The sequence below is a fragment of the Salmo trutta genome, chromosome 23 (genome assembly GCF_901001165.1).
Source record: "Salmo trutta chromosome 23, fSalTru1.1, whole genome shotgun sequence".
NCBI classification, from domain to species: domain Eukaryota; kingdom Metazoa; phylum Chordata; class Actinopteri; order Salmoniformes; family Salmonidae; genus Salmo; species Salmo trutta.
In genome coordinates, this window is record NC_042979.1 from 37,216,615 (window position 1) to 37,235,602 (window position 18,988).

At 43.9% G+C, this 18,988-nt stretch overlaps 1 protein-coding gene across 13 annotated transcripts in view; it reads right to left on the bottom strand.

Annotated features, from left to right (window-relative positions):
- The window catches only part of sh3glb2b (SH3-domain GRB2-like endophilin B2b), a 41,851-nt gene extending 24,477 nt beyond the window's left edge, over positions 1–17,374 (bottom strand). For 7 of the 13 annotated variants that reach the window (XM_029710134.1, XM_029710132.1, XM_029710130.1 and 4 more), the window contains exons 1-5: positions 17,246–17,374; positions 11,918–12,059; positions 11,574–11,585; positions 9,214–9,342; positions 5,022–5,155 (exon numbers count right to left, since the gene is read on the bottom strand). In XM_029710134.1, coding sequence (XP_029565994.1) covers positions 5,022–5,155; positions 9,214–9,342; positions 11,574–11,585; positions 11,918–12,059; positions 17,246–17,308 — 480 coding nt within the window. In that variant the 5' untranslated portion in view covers positions 17,309–17,374. The remainder of the gene's footprint in view (positions 1–5,021; positions 5,156–9,213; positions 9,343–11,573; positions 11,586–11,917; positions 12,060–17,245) is intronic. The other 6 variants (XM_029710135.1, XM_029710133.1, XM_029710131.1 and 3 more) reach the window with 1 other exon arrangement.
- Positions 17,375–18,988: the final 1,614 nt, after the last annotated feature.

Here is an 18,988-nt window from a genome sequence, read left to right on the forward strand (position 1 = left end):
CCATTTTTCAAACATATGACTATTTTACAGCTATTTAAAGACAAGACTTTCGTTAATCTAACCACACTGTCCGATTTCAAAAAGGCTTTACAGCAAAAGCAAAACATTAGATTATGTCAGCAGAGTACCCAGCCAGAAATAATCAGACACCCATTTTTCAAGCTAGCATATAATGTCACAAAAACCCAGAAGACAGCTAAATGCAGCACTAACCTTTGATGATCTTCATCAGATGACACACGTAGGACATTATGTTATACAATACATGCATGTCTGTTCAATCAAGTTCATATTTATATCAAAAAACAGCTTTTTACATTAGCATGTGACGTTCAGAACTAGCATACCCCCCGCAAACTTCCGGGGAATTTACTAACAATTTACTAAATTACTCACGATAAACGTTCACAAAAAGCATAACAATTATTTTAAGAATTATAGATACAGAACTCCTCTATGCACTCGATATGTCCGATTTTAAAATAGCTTTTCGGATGAAGCACATTTTGCAATATTCTAAGTACATAGCCCAGCCATCACGGGCTAGCTATTTAGACACCCACCCAGTTTAGCCTTCACCAAAATCATATTTCCTATAAGAAAAATGGTCTTACCTTTCCTGTTCTTCGTCAGAATGCACTCCCAGGACTTCTACTTCAATAACAAATGTAGGTTTGGTCCCAAATAATCCATCGTTATGTTCCATCAGCGACGTTTTGTTCGTGAGTTCTAGACACTATCAGAATGGTAAATCACGGTCGCGTACATGGCGCATAACGTGACAAAAAAATTCTAAATATTCCATTACCGTACTTCGAAGCATGTCAACCGCTGTTTAAAATCAATTTTTATGCAATTTATCTCGTAGAAAAGCGATAATATTCCGCCCGGGAATCTGCGTGTCTGTAAACAGAGGGAAAAACAGAAAGGCGGGGGCGGGCAGTGCCCGCGCCTAAGCCTTTTGTCTGCTGATAGACCACTTAGCAAAAACGCTTGTGTGTTTCAGCCAGGGCTTTGAATTACGTCATTCAGGTTTTTCCCGGGCTCTGAGAGCCCATTAGAGACGTGGGAAGTGTCACGTAACAGCAGAGATCCCTTGTAATAGATAGAGATGACAAAGAAGGGGAAGAAATGGTCAGACAGGGTACTTCCTGTACAGAATCTTCTCACGTTTTGGCCTGCCAAATGAGTTCTGTTATACTCACAGACATCATTCAAACAGTTTTAGAAACTTTGGGGTGTTTTCTATTCAAAGCTAATAATTATATGCATATTCTAGTTTCTGGGCAGGACTAATAATCAGATTAAATCGGGTACGTTTTTTATCCAGCCGTGAAAATACTGCCCCCTAGCCATAAGAGGTTAAATCTCTCTTGGGTAGGGGGCAGTATTTTCACATCCGGATGAAATGCATGCCCAAAGTAAACTGCCTGTTACTCAGGCCCAGAAGCTAGGATATGCATATAATTGGTAGATTTGGATAGACAACACTATATAGAAAAAACGGTTAAAATTATGTCTGTGAGTATAACAGAACTGATATGGCAGGCGAAACCCCGAGGAAAACCATCCCCCCCCAAAAAATGTCTGTCACTTTTATTATAAGTGCAAGAGTTTCATGCTGGTTTTTGTAAAAATTTGCCAGAAATTGTCGTTTTTCTTGGTGGCTCCCATTTTGGCTGTAGTGTTTCCAAGCGAGTGGAAGAGAGCGCGTTCTTTGGTATTTTTCTCCAGTAAAGACAATAACGATTCTCCGTCTTAAATTTCATTGTTTATTTAAGTATCAGGGTACCTAAGGTTTGATTATAAACGTTGTTTGACTTGTTTGGAAGAGTTTATTAGTAACGTTTGGGATTCATTTTGTATGCATTTTGATGGAGGGAAACTGGGTGGATTATTGACTGAAGCGCGCCAGCGAAACAGATTTTTTATGGATATAAAGGACATTATCGAACAAAAGGACCATTTGTGATGTATCTGGGACCTTTTGGAGTGCCAACAGAAGATCATCAAAGGTAAGGCATTTATTATATCGCTATTTCTGACTTTCGTGGCGCACCTGCCTGGTTGAAATATGTTTTCATGCTTTTGTATGCAGGGCGCTGTCCTCAGATAATCGCATGGTGTGCTTTCGCCGTAAAGGCTTTTTGAAATCTGACACAGCGGCTGGATTAACAAGAAGTTAAGCTTTATTTTGATGTATTACGCTTGTGATTTTATGAAAATGAAATATTTAGAATTCTGTAGTTTGAATTTCGCGCTCTGCAATTTCACCGGATGTTGGCCAGGTGGGACGCTACCGTCCCACCTGCCCATGAGAGAGAAGGAAGACCGAGCAAAACCTAAAAAGTTATTTCTTTGATATATTTATTTTCTGTCTTAAGTAAAGTTGTTTTTCAGACTAAAGCCTCCCTGTCTCTGTGTCAATCTCTGCACACTCAACCCAACACCCCACGGTTTACCACACCTGCCTAAATGACTACCGATCCATAGCACTCACGTCTGTAGCCATGAAATGCTTTGAAAGGCTGGTCATGGCTCACATTAACACAATTATCACAGAAACCCTAGACCCCCTCCAATTTGCATACCGCCCCAGCAGATCCACAGATGATGCACTCTCTTTTGCACTCCACACTGCCCTTTCCCACCTGGACAAAAGGAACACCTATGTGAGAATGCTATTCATTGACTACAGCTCAGCATTCAACACCTTAGTGCCATCAAAGGTCATCACTAAGCTAAGGACCCTGGGACTAAACACCTCCCTCTGCAACTGGATCCTGGAATTCCTGGTAGGCCACCCCCAGGTGGTAAGGGTAGGTAACAACACAGGGGCCCCTCAGGGGTGCGTTCTCAGTCCCCCCCTGTACTCCCTGATCACTCATGACTGCATGGCCAGGCACAACTCCAACACCGTCATTAAATTTGCCGATAACACAACAGTGGTATGTCTGATCACCGACAATGATGAGACAGCCTATAGGGAGAAAGTCAGAGACCTGGCAGTGTGGTGCAACGTGATAAAGACAAAGGAGATGATTGTGGACTACAGGAAAAGGAGAACCGAGCACGCCCCCATTCTCATCGACGGGCTGGAGTGGAGCAGGTTGAGAGCTTCAAGTTCCTTGGCGTCCACATCACCAACAAACTAACATGGTCCAAGCACACCAAGACAGTCGTGAAGAAGGCACAACAAAACCTATTCCCCCTCAGGAGACTGAAAAGATTTGGCATGGGTCCTCAGATCCTCAAAAGGTTTTACAGCTGCACCATCGAGAGCATCCTGACGGGTTGCATCACTGCCTGGTATGGCAACTGCTCGGCCTCCGACCGCAAGGCACTACAGAGGGTAACGCGTACGGCCCAGTACATCACTGGAGCCAAGCTTCCTGCCATCCAGGACCTCTATACCAGGCGGTGTCAGAGGAAGGCCCTAAACATTGTCAGAGACTCCAGCCACCCCAGTCATAGACTGTTCTCTCTAATCAAATGACTACCCAGACTATTTGCATTGCTGCCCCTTAACCCCCTCTTCGACGCTGCTACTACTCTGTTATTATCTATGTATTGTCACTTTAATAACTCTGCCTACATGTACATATTACCTCAATTACCTCGACACCGGTGCCCCCGCACATTGACTCTGTACAGGTGCCCCTTGTATACAGCCTCGCTATTGTTATTTGCTGCTGCTCATTAATTATTTGCTATTCTTATCGTTTACGTTTTGGGGGGTATTTTCTTAAAACTGCATTGTTGGTTAAGGGCTTGATAGTAAGCATTTCAATGTGTAATACCTGTTGAATTAGGCACATGTGACATAAAATCTGATTTGATTTGAAATGCTTGTTGGCATCAATCAATCAAATGCTACGGCCGCAACATGTAATACTCTTTTCTTCCAGACAGCATCAGATACATGGGCTCCACACACTGAGACAGAGGGGCGCTGTTTCTCTCGCTCGGATGATTTCTTTGGTGAGATTCAGCCCCTTGCGAATTGACAGAAAATTAAGAAAACACAGAGAGATGAAAGCAAAATGATTTTATATATTATAATTTTTTATTGGTCAAATATTTGGGGAAGCCTGGCTTCCATGAATACACGCCACTGTCCACCTCAATATTTCAAGCTAGCTGTGGAGTGAGCTTAACCATCTAAGCCAGGGGGTGGGCTAATGGGGGGGTTGCTAACATATGGAATTGTTTTAAGATGATCATACCAAGGATTATTTAGCTATTTGACTTTGAATTTTAAGACCCCTTACTGCTATTAGCCAACAGAAATGCATTGAATATCAGATTCTGTCCCCCAAAAAATCTAAAGAAAGTTCGTTCTGAAGTGTCTGTCCTATATCTGAGAGATATAAGAAAGATCATGTATTTATCCCCTTATTTTAGGCACTAAACTATCTCAATATATACTTCTATTCATTTTTAAAACTGGTACCGGGGACCCTCAGATGAGTCTTGTGAGCGTCCTAAAGCAAAACGTAAAACACCATCGTGTTCGTGAGTGACTCAGCTTTCCTCTTGGTTCATATTAGTGTGTAGCCCAAACCGTTCGGACGCTACAGACAGAAGTTGGCAGAAGAGGCTGTAGCAACTTCAGACGAGTCTTGTGAGCGTCCTAGAGCAAAACAGAGGCCAAACCGTTCGGACGCTACATACGATTTTGTGAGAAGACCAATTTTCGGGAAGTCTCATGGTCTGACAAACACCGCTCTAGCTCTGCCACCTTTCACCGCAAATGCGGAAGGGCGATATCAGCAGATGCGGTTGATTGAGACGCAGTCCATGCAAAAAACAAATATCTCTAGCTAAAACAGACAGATTTCGATGGAGATTTTTTTTAATGTTAATTAGATTTCCGCGGTGGATGACCACTGTAGGCTAAGGGTTAAGGTACGTTCTTAACTCCGCGAACACTTACACTTATCTTCAGCTTGAAGTGCCTAAGGGGTAGGGGCTAGGGATGAGGAGCTAGGAGTTGATTTAGGATTTCACAGTATACTCACAGATATGGTTCTCCAGTCTCCCTCCAGGAAGTTGCGGAGAGGAGTGAGGAAGTTGATAGCCGAGGTCTGGAGGAACTCCCGCTCCGCCCCACCCAGTCTACTCTGGTACTCCCCCACCGTGATCAGGGTACTGCCTGTCACACACACACACACACACACACACACACACACACACACACACACACACACACACACACACACACAGGTTGATGACAGAAGTGGATGATTAGGTTGATGACAGTGAATATGCATGACTGGGCATTAATAATATGGCCAATTCCTTTTTAGTTCCAGTCCATTCAGGAGACAAAAGGGACATACCGGACCGGGACATTTAATTCCATGACATTCGTTCAGTTTCCTAAATTACCAGGGAGTTAGAATGAAACTGAGCCCAACTCATCAGATCAGAACTGCCCAGCCATTGACCAAGTGGAAGGAGGAGGAGAGAGAGAGAGAGGGAGCCAGGTCAGAGACTCCGTCCCCTCCACTCCCAGTGAAAAAAACCTTCCAGTACAGTAATGAAATTCAACAATGCCAATAATAATGTTTTCAATTCAACTTTTGCTTTCAAAAGCAGCACAAACATAGAACATGTAAGAATGAACAACAGCCATTGAATTCTACCGTGCTGATTTACTGTACGTTATAGGGATATCATGTACACTCTAGAATGCCCTTCAAGCCAATCAGAAACAAGTACTCAACAATGGTATAAACATAACAATGGTATAAACATAAATCATTATAGCCATGCATTATATCAACCTTCCCCCTTGTTACGTTTTAAATAAACAGAGTAAAAAATACCAGACAACTAGGACAAGCTCAAACCAAGTTTATTCACCCAATGGGTCAGACAGCTGAACAGACAAAGACATGTTCCCACCATCACAAGTATATATACCCCACTTAAGAAGAAGTCTCCTCCTTTTCTCTAAACATTACATCTTTATTGCTAGGCAGGAAGTAGTAATAAATTGTTCCTTCTCCCTTAATGTGACCTGACCTCGGCCCCCATTCCTCACTAATCCACAGCTCTTCACCCTTATCAGTGACCTGACCTGACCTCGGCCCCCATTCCTCACTAATCCACAGCTCTCCACCCTTATCAGTGACCTGACCTTACCTCGGCCCCCATTCCTTACTAATCCACAGCTATCCACCCTTATCAGTGACCTGACCTGACCTTGGCCCCCATTCCTCACTAATCCACAGCTCTCCACCCTTATCAGTGACCTGACCTCGGCCCCCATTCCTCACTAATCCACAGCTCTCCACCCTTATCAGTGACCTGACCTCGGCCCACATTCCTCACTAATCCACAGCTCTCCACCCTTATCAGTGACCTGACCTCGGCCCCCATTCCTCACTAATCCACAGCTCTCCACCCTTATCAGTGACCTGACCTCGGCCCCCATTCCTCACTAATCCACAGCTCTCCACCCTTATCAGTGACCTGACCTGGGCTCCCATTCCTCACTAATCCACAGCTCTCCACCCTTATCAGTGACCTGACCTGACCTCGGCCCCCATTCCTCACTAATCCACAGCTCTCCACCCTTATCAGTGACCTGACCTCGGCCCCCATTCCTCACTAATCCACAGCTCTCCACACTTATCAGTGACCTGACCTGACCTCGGGCCCCCATTCCTCACTAATCCACAGCTCTCCACCCTTATCAGTGACCCGACCTGACCTCGGCCCCCATTCCTCACTAATCCACAGCTCTCCACCCTTATCAGTGACCTGACCTCGGCCCCCATTCCTCACTAATCCACAGCTCTCCACCCTTATCAGTGACCTGACCCGGGCTCCCATTCCTCACTAATCCACAGCTCTCCACCCTTATCAGTGACCTGACCTCGGCCCCCATTCCTCACTAATCCACAGCTCTCCACCCTTATCAGTGACCTGACCTCGGCCCACATTCCTCACTAATCCACAGCTCTCCACCCTTATCAGTGACCTGACCTGACCTCGGCCCCCATTCCTCACTAATCCACAGCTCTCCACCCTTATCAGTGACCTGACCTGACCTCGGCCCCCATTCCTCACTAATCCACAGCTCTCCACACTTATCAGTGACCTGACCTGACCTCGGCCCCCATTCCTCACTAATCCACAGCTCTCCACCCTTATCAGTGACCTGACCTCGGCCCCCATTCCTCACTAATTCACAGCTCTCCACCCTTATCAGTGACCTGACCTCGGCCCCCATTCCTCACTAATCCACAGCTCTCCACCCTTATCAGTGACCTGACCTGGGCTCCCATTCCTCACTAATCCACAGCTCTCCACCCTTATCAGTGACCTGACCTGACCTCGGCCCCCATTCCTCACTAATCCACAGCTCTCCACCCTTATCAGTGACCTGACCTGACCTCGGCCCCCATTCCTCACTAATCCACAGCTCTCCACCCTTATCAGTGACCTGACCTGACCTCGGCCCCCATTCCTCACTAATCCACAGCTCTCCACCCTTATCAGTGACCTGACCTGACCTCGGCCCCCATTCCTCACTAATCCACAGCTCTCCACCCTTATCAGTGACCTGACCTGACCTCGGCCCCCATTCCTCACTAATCCACAGCTCTCCACCCTTATCAGTGACCTGACCTCGGCCCCCATTCCTCACTAATCCACAGCTCTCCACCCTTATCAGTGACCGCAACCATCTGATTGCCTTTCCCTTACTCAGTAACATTCCGAGCCCCTGGCTCATATGCAACCTTAACTGACCCCACCATATACATTACTCCTACAGATAGCCATTAACTTCTGGTGGAGCAAGTATTTCAAATTACAACCCAACAACTGAAACCAGACTGTGGCCCTTCTCCTTTCCATAGGATACCTGATGTCTAACATGAACATGTTCTGACAGAATGTAAACGTTCTGCATTCCCCTCTCTCCCTCAGTGACTTGATTAAGGATATTTATAAGTCAGAACTCATCATCTCTCCATCTTTACTGCTGTTATAAAGGATGGATGGATGGATAGATAGACGGACATATAATCGTTTTGAGAGACTGGGGATTTTCAATAAGAAACTGCTGCTGGAGGGAATTTCTGGGGACCCCGCGCGCAGACGCGCGCACACACGCACACACAGCGTGCTAAGCCAAGCTGCTAAGTCATGAGGCATGGTATCATCAAACCGCTGTGTAAAGGGTCAGATTGGTTGTGAGAGGAGTGGGTATCCCACCAGCTTCCAAGGTAATCAAAGTCAGCATCAGAGCTATAAAACTCTGTCTAGGCCCCTGACACTGGCTCACAGTCACAAGCTGCATTTCCATTCAAGTTGGATTACTCCTGGGCTGCAGCACCCAAAGATCCTCATTGATATACTGACCCACAATGCTCTGTCAGGGGTTCTTAAACCTTTTCAGCTAAAGAAACAAATTACAAAATGAGCGTCCTCCTCCAAAGACCCAAATTAAGAAGAAATAGTGTGTGATTATATTGTATTCTCATAACTTGAGACCCACATCTCACATGCCTAGAGCAGAGTTTAAGAAACCCTACTCTAACATACAGTACAATGTGTCCAACCACTACTTAGATTGTTGAGAGAAAATCCCTTAAAAATGTGCCTAGAAAGAGAACCATTAAGAGATTCCACTTCACTGCAAGAATGCTCATATCGTGTTCAGGCTGAACACATTTTCTAATAGACTTGGGCATCCCCATTTAGACAACTTGAGTCACTTTGGCCATGGCCCACATCATACATTGCAGTTGGGCATCAGATTGCTATGTCATAGATGAGGATATCTGATATACTAAACACCTATTCAGGCGTTATGAGATCTGGCAAGCGACTGCAATATAGTCGGCCTGAAACGCGGCCATTATGTTCTGAATAAAATGGAGGCCTGGGCAGCTGATGGAGGCTGATGGCATTTAGAACACTGGGCACTGCCATGTTGTTTGTTTCTGTGCCAACCACACACAGACAGCTGAGCACCTGGTACAGTGTGGGCAGCATTGCCAGCCCGCCCAGACACATTGGCATCAATACATTATGTAGATTTCAATGAATACTAAGGTTCAGGAATAATGACTTTCAAAAACAAGAGAATGTTGCAGAACAAATAGCAGAATAGAGTGTTACGGCACCTCCTGCGGCCGTCAAATGCAAGTGACAAAATGGCAAAAGACCCAGACCTCCACTAGTTCCACCTACCATATGGGGTCCCTGGGCCAAAGTCTTTAGCAGCATCCAGCATATACTGTCCCAGCAGCTCTCCATTGGTTGTCCTGGATGGGATCTTCTTATCTAACTTCTCATAGAAAAACTCCTCTATACGCGCACCTGTGTAAAAGTAAAGAATAAGATAGTTCACACACGACAGCAATTAGGTACCGCAATCAGTAAATGTAGTGCTTTTCCTTTGTGCCAAAAACCCAATAAATAAAAAAAGATGCAGGAAAAAACTACCAATTACAAGGTACAAATAGGCACAAGTAATATGATGTAACACCTCAACCCAACCCCCTCGAAAAACATGAATCACCTGTCTTCTCAGCTTTTATCTATGCCCTTTCAACAGAGGCATTCAATAATTAGCCTACATAATTTATCAGTAGAGAAAAGCCCTTCAGGTACAATGAAATGACCTAAATGTCTCTTCCATTTTCAAAGCGATGAGTTTTAAAACCATACACCAAAACAACTACTGAGCAATAACAATTCCGAAATGTACGAGTTATTGATTATGAACGTAATAACGTACATATGGACAGACAATGAATAACAAGACTTAACAGTTGACAATTGCTATCTACAACGTTATACTGCTTGTCGTTGGGAAGTGAAAGGCAACATTGATCAATGCACTACAGAAGAAGACAGCACGGGGGTGAAATGGAGGGGGTAGCCGTTCTCTCTGGAACCTATCCAGCTTTCTACACACAACATTTAGCAGATAAACAAAGGCTTCTTTTTTACCCCATCCAAACACTTTTACAGGATACACAACGGGAAAAGCACATCAACAAGTACACACACACGATGACACACACTCCTTTGTGTATGTGCTTCTTGATGAGAATAAGGGTAGAGGAGAGGTTGGTGGTTCCTTCACAGATTTGTCCCAAATGGCACCCTATTCCCTATACACTGATTGTACAAAACACTAGGAACACCTGCTCTTCCATGACATGGACTGACCAGATCAATCCAGGTGAAAGCTATGATCCCTTATTGATGTCACTTGTTAAATCCATTTTTAAGCCTTGAGACAATTGAGACATGTATTTTGTATGTCTGCCATTCAGAGGGTTAATGGGCAAGACAAAATATTTAAGTACCTTTGAGCGGGGTATTGGCAGTAGGTGCCAGGCGCACCGGTTTGAGTGTGTCAAGAGCTGCAACGCTGCTGGGATTCACGCTCGCAACAGTTTCCTGTGTGTACCAGCCAACTTGACACAACTGTGGGAAGCATTGGAGTTGACGTGGGCCAGCATCCCTGTGGAAAGCTTTTGACACCTTGCAGAGGCCATGCCCTGAAGAATTGAGGCTGTTCTGAGGGCAACTCAATATTAGGAAGGTGTTCCTAATGTTTTGTACACTGTGTCTACTGTAGGACTCTGGTAAAAAAGTAGTGCACTTTGTAGGAAATAGGGTGCCATTTGGGCCCATCCTCCTCTGCACAGATGGGCACTAAACACAATTACCCTCCTACCCCAGTTTACCTTGCCTAAATCATTACCGTCGCAAATCTGATTTGAACACATAAGTCTCAACATCATCTTGGTTACCCAGAAGTAAAATTCTTGCAAAAGTTGTAACTTCCTGTTTAATCTGTCCACGAGAGATTACTCAACTAACTTTCATGCAACACCTCAACTGAATTTGACATCGATGACATGATTTATGCTGAAGTTTCCCTTGTGTATGCATATCTCAAGTCAGAGCAACCAAACAGGCCTTGGACTTGGCCTTGCATGGAAAGTCACCTTAAGAATGAAAGTCCCTTACGGAGTGAAATTTTGCAGAGAAAGAAGGACCAATTGGAGTTATTAGCTATCTTTAACCAGCCATCATGGGCAATCAAGTGAGTACAAGGGCCTAGTCCTATTTCAGCACCTAGCCCCTTCCTCTTCACAGTTCAAAGATGCTAAAGGACTAAGCAAAAGTTGTAAACCATATGATAAAGTAGAGCATGGCATTGACCTACCCAGCTCCTTCAGATCTGTGATCACTGGGGGGTGCAGTATGTTAAGGGTTTAGGTTCAAAATATTTATCATCCCACACGTTCCAACTGACCCCCATAGGAAGTCTTATGGGGGTGGGGAGCCTCAAGTACACTGCTACTAAGACTACTGCTGCTACTACTGCTACTACTGCTGTTGCTGCTACTGCTACTACTGCTGCTACTGCTACTACTGCTACTGCTGCTACTGCTGCTACTGCTGCTACTGCTGCTACTACTACTGCTACTGCTGCTACTGCTACTACTGCTACTGCTGCTACTGCTGCTACTGCTGCTACTGCTGCTACTACTGCTACTACTGCATACTGAGAGTGGAGACAGACTTACCAGTGTGGTCAACTGTAGCATGGAGGGTCAGAAAGTCAATGGTTAGTTTTCTAACATACTAGGTTTCTTTCTCTCAAAGGGACCAATGGCACAATGTACTGTATACTTCAATAGTACTTCTTTGGACATATGCATGTAGGCAAAACACAGCCAGAGAAAAACGCTAGGTAGGGCTCAGAACCCAAAACACAAACAGAATGGCATCACCATGAAGGCTCCTTTCAGCCTGGTCCCAGATCTGTTTGTGCTGTCTTGTTTGGCATTGGCAATGACCATGGGAGTTGACAGGACAGCACAAACAGGTTTGGGACCCAGCTATAGGTTGCTTTAGGACTGGCTCTTACTTGGATTGGGCTGCAACAAGACCTCTGTTTGCCTGAAGATCTTCTCAGTCCAGTTCTTGGTGCAGTCGGCCCGGGCGATCAGATTCTCCAAGTGGGCATCAAGCTCAGTCTTCTCCGCAGAGCCCAACTTCTCTTCTGTGAACTTGGAGACAAAAAGGAAGGAATAACATACACATAAATAATGTAGGCTAAGACAGCATACGTTATGACTGGCAAAAAACAACATTGTTCTGTAAGTCAGTGGCAGCTGGGCAAATTGTGACCAGCCGAAACGGTTCTGTCTGGCTCTGAAATGTTTCCGTGAAAGGCCCATTTTGAGCAGCTTGTGACTGCTAAGGCCCTCTAAGCCTAACCTCTCGAACTACAACACAAAGCTAAGCTACAAAATGAACCTAAGCTCAACCACCATGTCGTGTCTGTGTAGGGTGGAGGGAGGGAGGGAGGGAGGGAGGGGAGGGAGGGAGGGAGGGAGGGAGGGAGGGAGGGAGGGAGGGAGGGAGGGGGGGGGAGGGGAGGGGAGGGGAGGGGAGGGAAGGAGGAGCGGAACAGACAGACAGAGAACTGTGAGGATAGCAGAGCGCAGAAGCTCCCTGAGTGACTGCTGTATAATTGTGCAGCAGCCACACTGGTAGTCCATCCGGCATCACAACATGTCTTGAGCTCCCTCATTCCATCTGGCATCACAAGACGTCTTGAGCTCCCTCATTATGACTCATGATTAACCAATCACTTGAGGACTTTCCCTTCTGCTCCACTGCAAAATGGCAACAAGAAGAAGCCTATCATAAGGCTATAATAAATGTACCTTTGCTTGAAATACCACCTTATCTGGCGTGAATATAACACCCAATCCATTTCATACGCAGTACATTGAAATACATGCCATATCTACTCCTAAAAAGTACTACAACCACATCCCTAATAATGTGCTGACAATATCAAGCCATTTCAAAATCGATATTTTTTTGCCTACTAAGTGCCTAATGTGGTTTGCTATCAGCCACAGAGCTAGTCTCACAGCACAGTAAGACTACATCAGACTTTCTTTCTATGCAGTGATGTGGTAAGGTTTATTCTCACAGGGGGATTTTAGGATGTGAAGATAGGAGCTGGAAATGTTATAAAAGGGCTGTTAAAATGACTGTTACTGGTAACCCAAATCCAAACCATCCGAACACAGGAAAATGGTAATGGTAATATTTGGCCATATTTTCCTGTTCTTGGATCACATGTGGTCGTCAACAGAGGTCTGGTGGGAGCGAAACATCTGTTTCCTCTCGAGTGACCTTTAGGTTGAATCACAGTTACTGATTCGTGGAGAAAGCCTGCCCCTAGCATTTCACACAGTAAAAAGACGATACTACTACTAGCCATCTAAAGTGAGCTCTAAAAGTATTGTGACAGTGACATAGTTGTTTTGGCTCTGTACTCCAGCACTTTGGATTTGAAATGAAACAATGACTATGAAGTGCAGACTGTCAGCTTTAATTTGAGGGTTTTTTCATCCATATCGTGCAAAACGTTTAGAAATTACAGCCCTTTTCGTACATAGTCCCCTCATTTCATGGGACAAAAAGTTTTGGGACCAATTCACTTATATGTGTATTAAAGTAGTCCAAAGTTTAGTATTTAGTCCCATATTCCTAGCATGCAATGATTACATCAAGCTTGTGACTCTACAAACTTGTTGGATGCATTTGCTGTTTGTTTTTGTTGCGTTACAGATTAGTTTGTGTCCAACAGAAATTAATGGTAAATAATGTATTGTGTTATTTTGGAGTCACTTTTATTGTAAATAAGAATATAATATGTTTCTAAACACTTCTACATTCATGTGGATGCTACCATGATTATGGATAGTCCTGAGTGAATCGTGGATAATGATAAGAGAGAAAGTTACAGAAGCAGAAATATCATGCCACCATTACAATAACAGGGAGGTTAGCTTTTTTTGGGGGGGTAATAATATTTAAGCAATAAGGCATGGGGGAGGGGGGTGATATATGGCCAATATACCACAGCTAAGAGTACCTGGATACAGTTCTTAGCGTGGTATATTGGCCATATACCACAACCCTGAGGTGCCTTATTGCTATTATAAACTGGTTACCATTGTAATTAGAGCAGTAAAAATAAATGTTGTTTTCTCATACTTGTGGTATACGGTCACATGATGCTGTATTGTTCACTTGCTTTACCAAAACCTGTACAGTGTGGACTTGTTTGACCATTGAAGGCCTACATTGCAGGCTATTCAATCCATTGGCAGCCATGTAAGCCCTGTGAAAACATCTAATTCCTAGAAGCCAGAGAAACACTAAATTCCAAATAGGCCTACTTTATACCACTCCAAGTTGAAAAAGTACTGAGAGTGGTAGAATACTAGTCCCGTTGTTGATAGGGCTAATGATAATATATTTTACATTTTTTGTCATTTAACAGACAGACATTTTTTGGACTTTTTTATAATCTAACTCACAACCCTGGCGCTGCAATAGCCATGCTCTACCAACTGAGCTACACAGTGGGATTGGTTTAATGGTCAATTGCACACAAGGTCCAACTGAAATTTGACTTAACCCAACCCCTCTGAAAGACACACATACACAGTGTACTAAACATTAGGAACACCTTCCTAATGTTGAGTTGTACCCCCTCCCCCTTTTGCCCCCAGAACAGCCTCAATTCGTCAGGACATGGACTAAACAAAGTCATGTGCTGAAAACATTCCACACAGGGATGCTGGCACACACATGGAAAACTGTTGAGCGTGAGTCGCTCTGGATAAGAGCGTCTGCTAAATGACTTAAATGTAACAACGCTCAAGCCTAAAAAAAAAGTTTTTTTAACCCGTCTCCTCCCCTTCACATAGACTGATTGAAGTGGATTTAACAATTGACATCAATAAGGGATCATTGATTTCACATGGTCAGTCTATGTCATGGAAAGAGCAGGCTTCCTTAATGTTTTGTACACTCAGTGTATATATATACACAGTGCATTCAGAAAGTATTCAGACACCTTGACTTTTCCACATTTTGTTATGTTACAGCCTTACTCTAAAATGGATTAAATTGTTGCTTTTCATCATCATTCTACACACAATACCCCATAATGACAAAGCAAAAACATGTTTTTAGAAATTTGGCAAATGGAATAAAAAATACAAAAATATCACATTTACATAAGTATTCAGACCCTTTACTAAGTACTTTGATGAAGCACCTTTGGCAGCGATTACAGCCTTGAGTATAATGCTACAAGCTTGGCACACCTATATTTGGGGGAGTTTATCACATTATTTTCTGCAGATCCTCTCAAGCTGTTGGATGGGGAGCGTCGCTGCACAGCTATTTTCAGGTCTCTCCAGAGATGTTTGATCGGGTTCAAGTCCGGGCTCTGGCTAGGCCACTCAAGGACATTCAGAGACTTGTCCCGAAGCCACTCCTTCATCGTCTTGGCTGTGTGCTTAGGGTCTTTGTCCTGTTGGAAGGTGAACCGTTACCCCAGTCTGAGATCCTGAGCGCTCTGGAGCAAGTTTTCATTAAGGATCTCTCTGTACTTTAATCCTTTTATCTTTCCCTCGATCCTGACTAGTCTCCAAGTCCCTGCCGCTGAAAAACATCTCCACAGCATGATGCTGCCAACACACTTCACCGTAGAGATGGTGCCAGGTTCTCCAGGTGTGACACTTGGCACTCAGGCCAAAGAGTTCAATCTTGGTTTTATCAGATCAGAGAATCTTGTTTCTCATTGTCTTAGTCCTTTAGGTGCCAAAAGGCTTTTGGCAAACTCCAAGCGGGCGGTCATTTGCCTTTTACTGAGGAGTGGTTTCAGTCTCTACCATAAAAGGCCTGATTGGTGGAGTACTGCACAGATGGTTATCCTTCTGGAAGGTTCTGCCATCTCCGCAGAGGAACTCTGGAGCTTTATCAGAGTGACTATCAGGTTCTTGGTCACCCTTCTCCCCCCGATTGCTCAGTTTGGCCGGGCGGCCAGCTCTAGGAAGAGTCTTGGTGGTTCCAAACTTCTACCATTTAAGAATGATGGAGGTCTCTGTGTTCTTGGGGACCTTCAATGCTGCATAAATATTTTGTTACCCTTCCCCAGATCTGTGCCGACACAATTCTGTCTCGGCGCTCTACGGACAATTCCTTCGACCTCATGGCTTGGTGTTTGCTCTGACATGCACTGTCAACTGTGGGACCTTATATAGACAGGTATGTGCCTTTTCAAATCATGTCCAATCAATTGAATTTACCACATGTGGACTCCAAAAAAGTTGTAGAAACATCTCAAGGATGATCATTGGAAACAGGATGCAGCTGAGCTCAATTTCGAGTCTCATAGCAAAGGGTCTGAATACTTATGTAAATAAGGTATTTCTGTGTTCTTTTTAATAAATTTGCAACAACAAAAAAACAATGTTTTGCTTTGTCATTATGTGGTACTATGTGTAGATTGGTGAGGGAAATCCATTTAGAATAAGGCTGTAATGTAACAAAATGAGGAAAAATGGAAAGGGTCTGAATAACTACCGAATGCACACACATTCATACAGGTTTTGGAGAGGGGCTGTTGTTGTGGGGGGGTTAAGTGCCTTGGTCAAGGGCACAATTGCAGGCAATTGCATCTAGGATTTGATACCAGCAACCCTCCGGTTGCCAGCTCACTTCCCAACAGATTTTTCCCGTCGGTCCTGGGATTCAAACTGGCAAGCCTCCGGGCTCGCGCCTCTAATCGCTAAGCTACTGTACCTGCCGGCTGACAGGGAAACAGGTCAATCCTATGATTAGAATAGGACCAATGACTGAGAAATAAGACATAGGCTGCTACACACACCATTATTAGTCCCCACTCAATACAGCATAATACAAAAATGTCGCCTTTTTTCAGTGAGGACTGCAATGACAATCAGTGGCATGATGCATAGAAATGTATAGCAGACAGGTCTAGTAACCTAGCCCTACAATCCTCTGACAGGAGTGGAAAGTAGCGGTTAGAGGAGTCGCCGCCCCGTATCCTGGTGACCGTCACATGCACCCCTCGGCGCTACGGTCGAAAACAGACATAAATAATGGAGAAGGGCTTAACCAGAATTATCGGTTTACAATGACGTTAACGGTGAGGAAAACCTAAACGAAAAACATTCCCTATTCTTAAATATTTTTGAAGTAACCGTTTATATTTGGTGTTTGCAGCGTTATATGAGAAAGACGACCCATTACAATCCGCCTCGGAATAAGATAATTACAGACTACGCACCTCGGTCAGAGCACGACAAAAACTATTATTCATGGGATTTCAAATAACACATTTACTAAATACCTGGACTGCACGGGTGAAGAAGACTCCTGCATCAGAAGTAAGCTTTTTGAGATTGAAATCCATCGTATCAGTGTATGCACCGCTTCTTCGGCTTGTTACTGTCCCCTGCAAAGGGAGTCCTGTCGCGCAGATGCGATGATGTAGTACACAAACGCACAGCCTGGTCTCAGACCAGATGTAACATAGTAAATGTAAATCCGGGATGATGCAGTACACAAACCCACAGCCTGGTCTCAAATTAGTATGATATGTTACGTTTGGTATGGTTACAGAAGACAGAAGGTTACTTAAGAAATCTTGAGTCTATTGACCGTGAATCTGACTAACAATTTTTAAAATCCCCATCAAAATCTGTCAGTTTAAACTAGAGATATCAAGTTTTTTTATATGGGCTGCAGCTCAATCCATTGCATCCACTTATGTCGGCCTTCTGCATCTACTGTACGGTGGGAGGTGGCTGAGCTACAGTGGTGTTTGTCAGAACATGAGACATCCCGCAAATCGGTGTTCTCACGAAAACGTCTGTAGCATCCGAGCGGCCAACAAATGACTCAATAACAAGATGGTGTTCTCCGTTTTATTCTACGACCCCCACAAGTGTCACAGGACTTGTCTGAAGGTAGCCCATACAAACAAATGGAAGTATGGAGGTACAGTAGTTTTGTGCCAACAAAAATAAAGGGTTAAATATGTGTCCCCCCAAAAAATATAAGAAAATATATATATATTTCCTGAGCTTTCTTATATCTCCTAGATATAGACCTCTTTCTGTGTTTGCAAACATTGCCGCATGAGGGGGATGCACGCAAGTTGGTGGAAGAACACAGGGGAGTTCTTATAAAACGGCAGCAGAAAAAGCCTCTATTTACATGTTGCTTATGAGTGCATTTCACACTACTTTTGGATTATAATTGGATTTTAAGGCTCATATGAATGTTCTGCTTAATATAATGTTTGTGTCATCATCGCAAATCAACTGCATTATACTTAGAAAACACTTCAACTTCAACCAGTAAAATGTCTCTTGGCTAGCTTTTGCTACATCTATGTCAATGAGTGTTAGCATTCTAGCTAACAACTGCTGCATCCAAAATAGTTATTTTGCAAAGATCACAACCAAATATAATCTTAGCGACTGTTCATGCAATAATCAGAACATCATTGTAAGCGTATGAGAACACCAAAAAGTTATTTTGTTTACAAGTAATAAAAACTTAAATCTAGGCTATGTTGAATGGGTGCAGATGGCAATGGCTTTCTTACTGTAGCCTAGAGTCTCGCCTAACGCCAGTGTGTCATGTACTGGAAAGGGACAGACACTTCAAAACCATAATCCTTATGATGATGTATTTTTTACTGTATTTTTTGCCATTTATGAATGTATTATACAATGTGTTTCTATGGGCTATAGTAGTAAAGGCTAAACTCAATATTTTTATCAAATCATTTTTGTGATTTTTGGGGCGGATACCTAAAGGGGTCATAAAATCTAAATCAAAAAACTAAATGATCCACAGTAGGACCATCTTAAAACAATTCCATATGTTAGCTTAGTACCCCCCCCCCCCCCCCCCCCCCCCCCCCCCCCCAATGGCTTAGACTTGGTTTAAGGTATTGTGTGGTTGGATGGGTGGGTGGCCATACAACACGAATGTCTAGCTACCTATCTTGCATTTTTGAATCTCATCACGGACAACGTTAGTATTTTAGCTAGTTAGCAACTTTAACCCTAACCTTAACCCC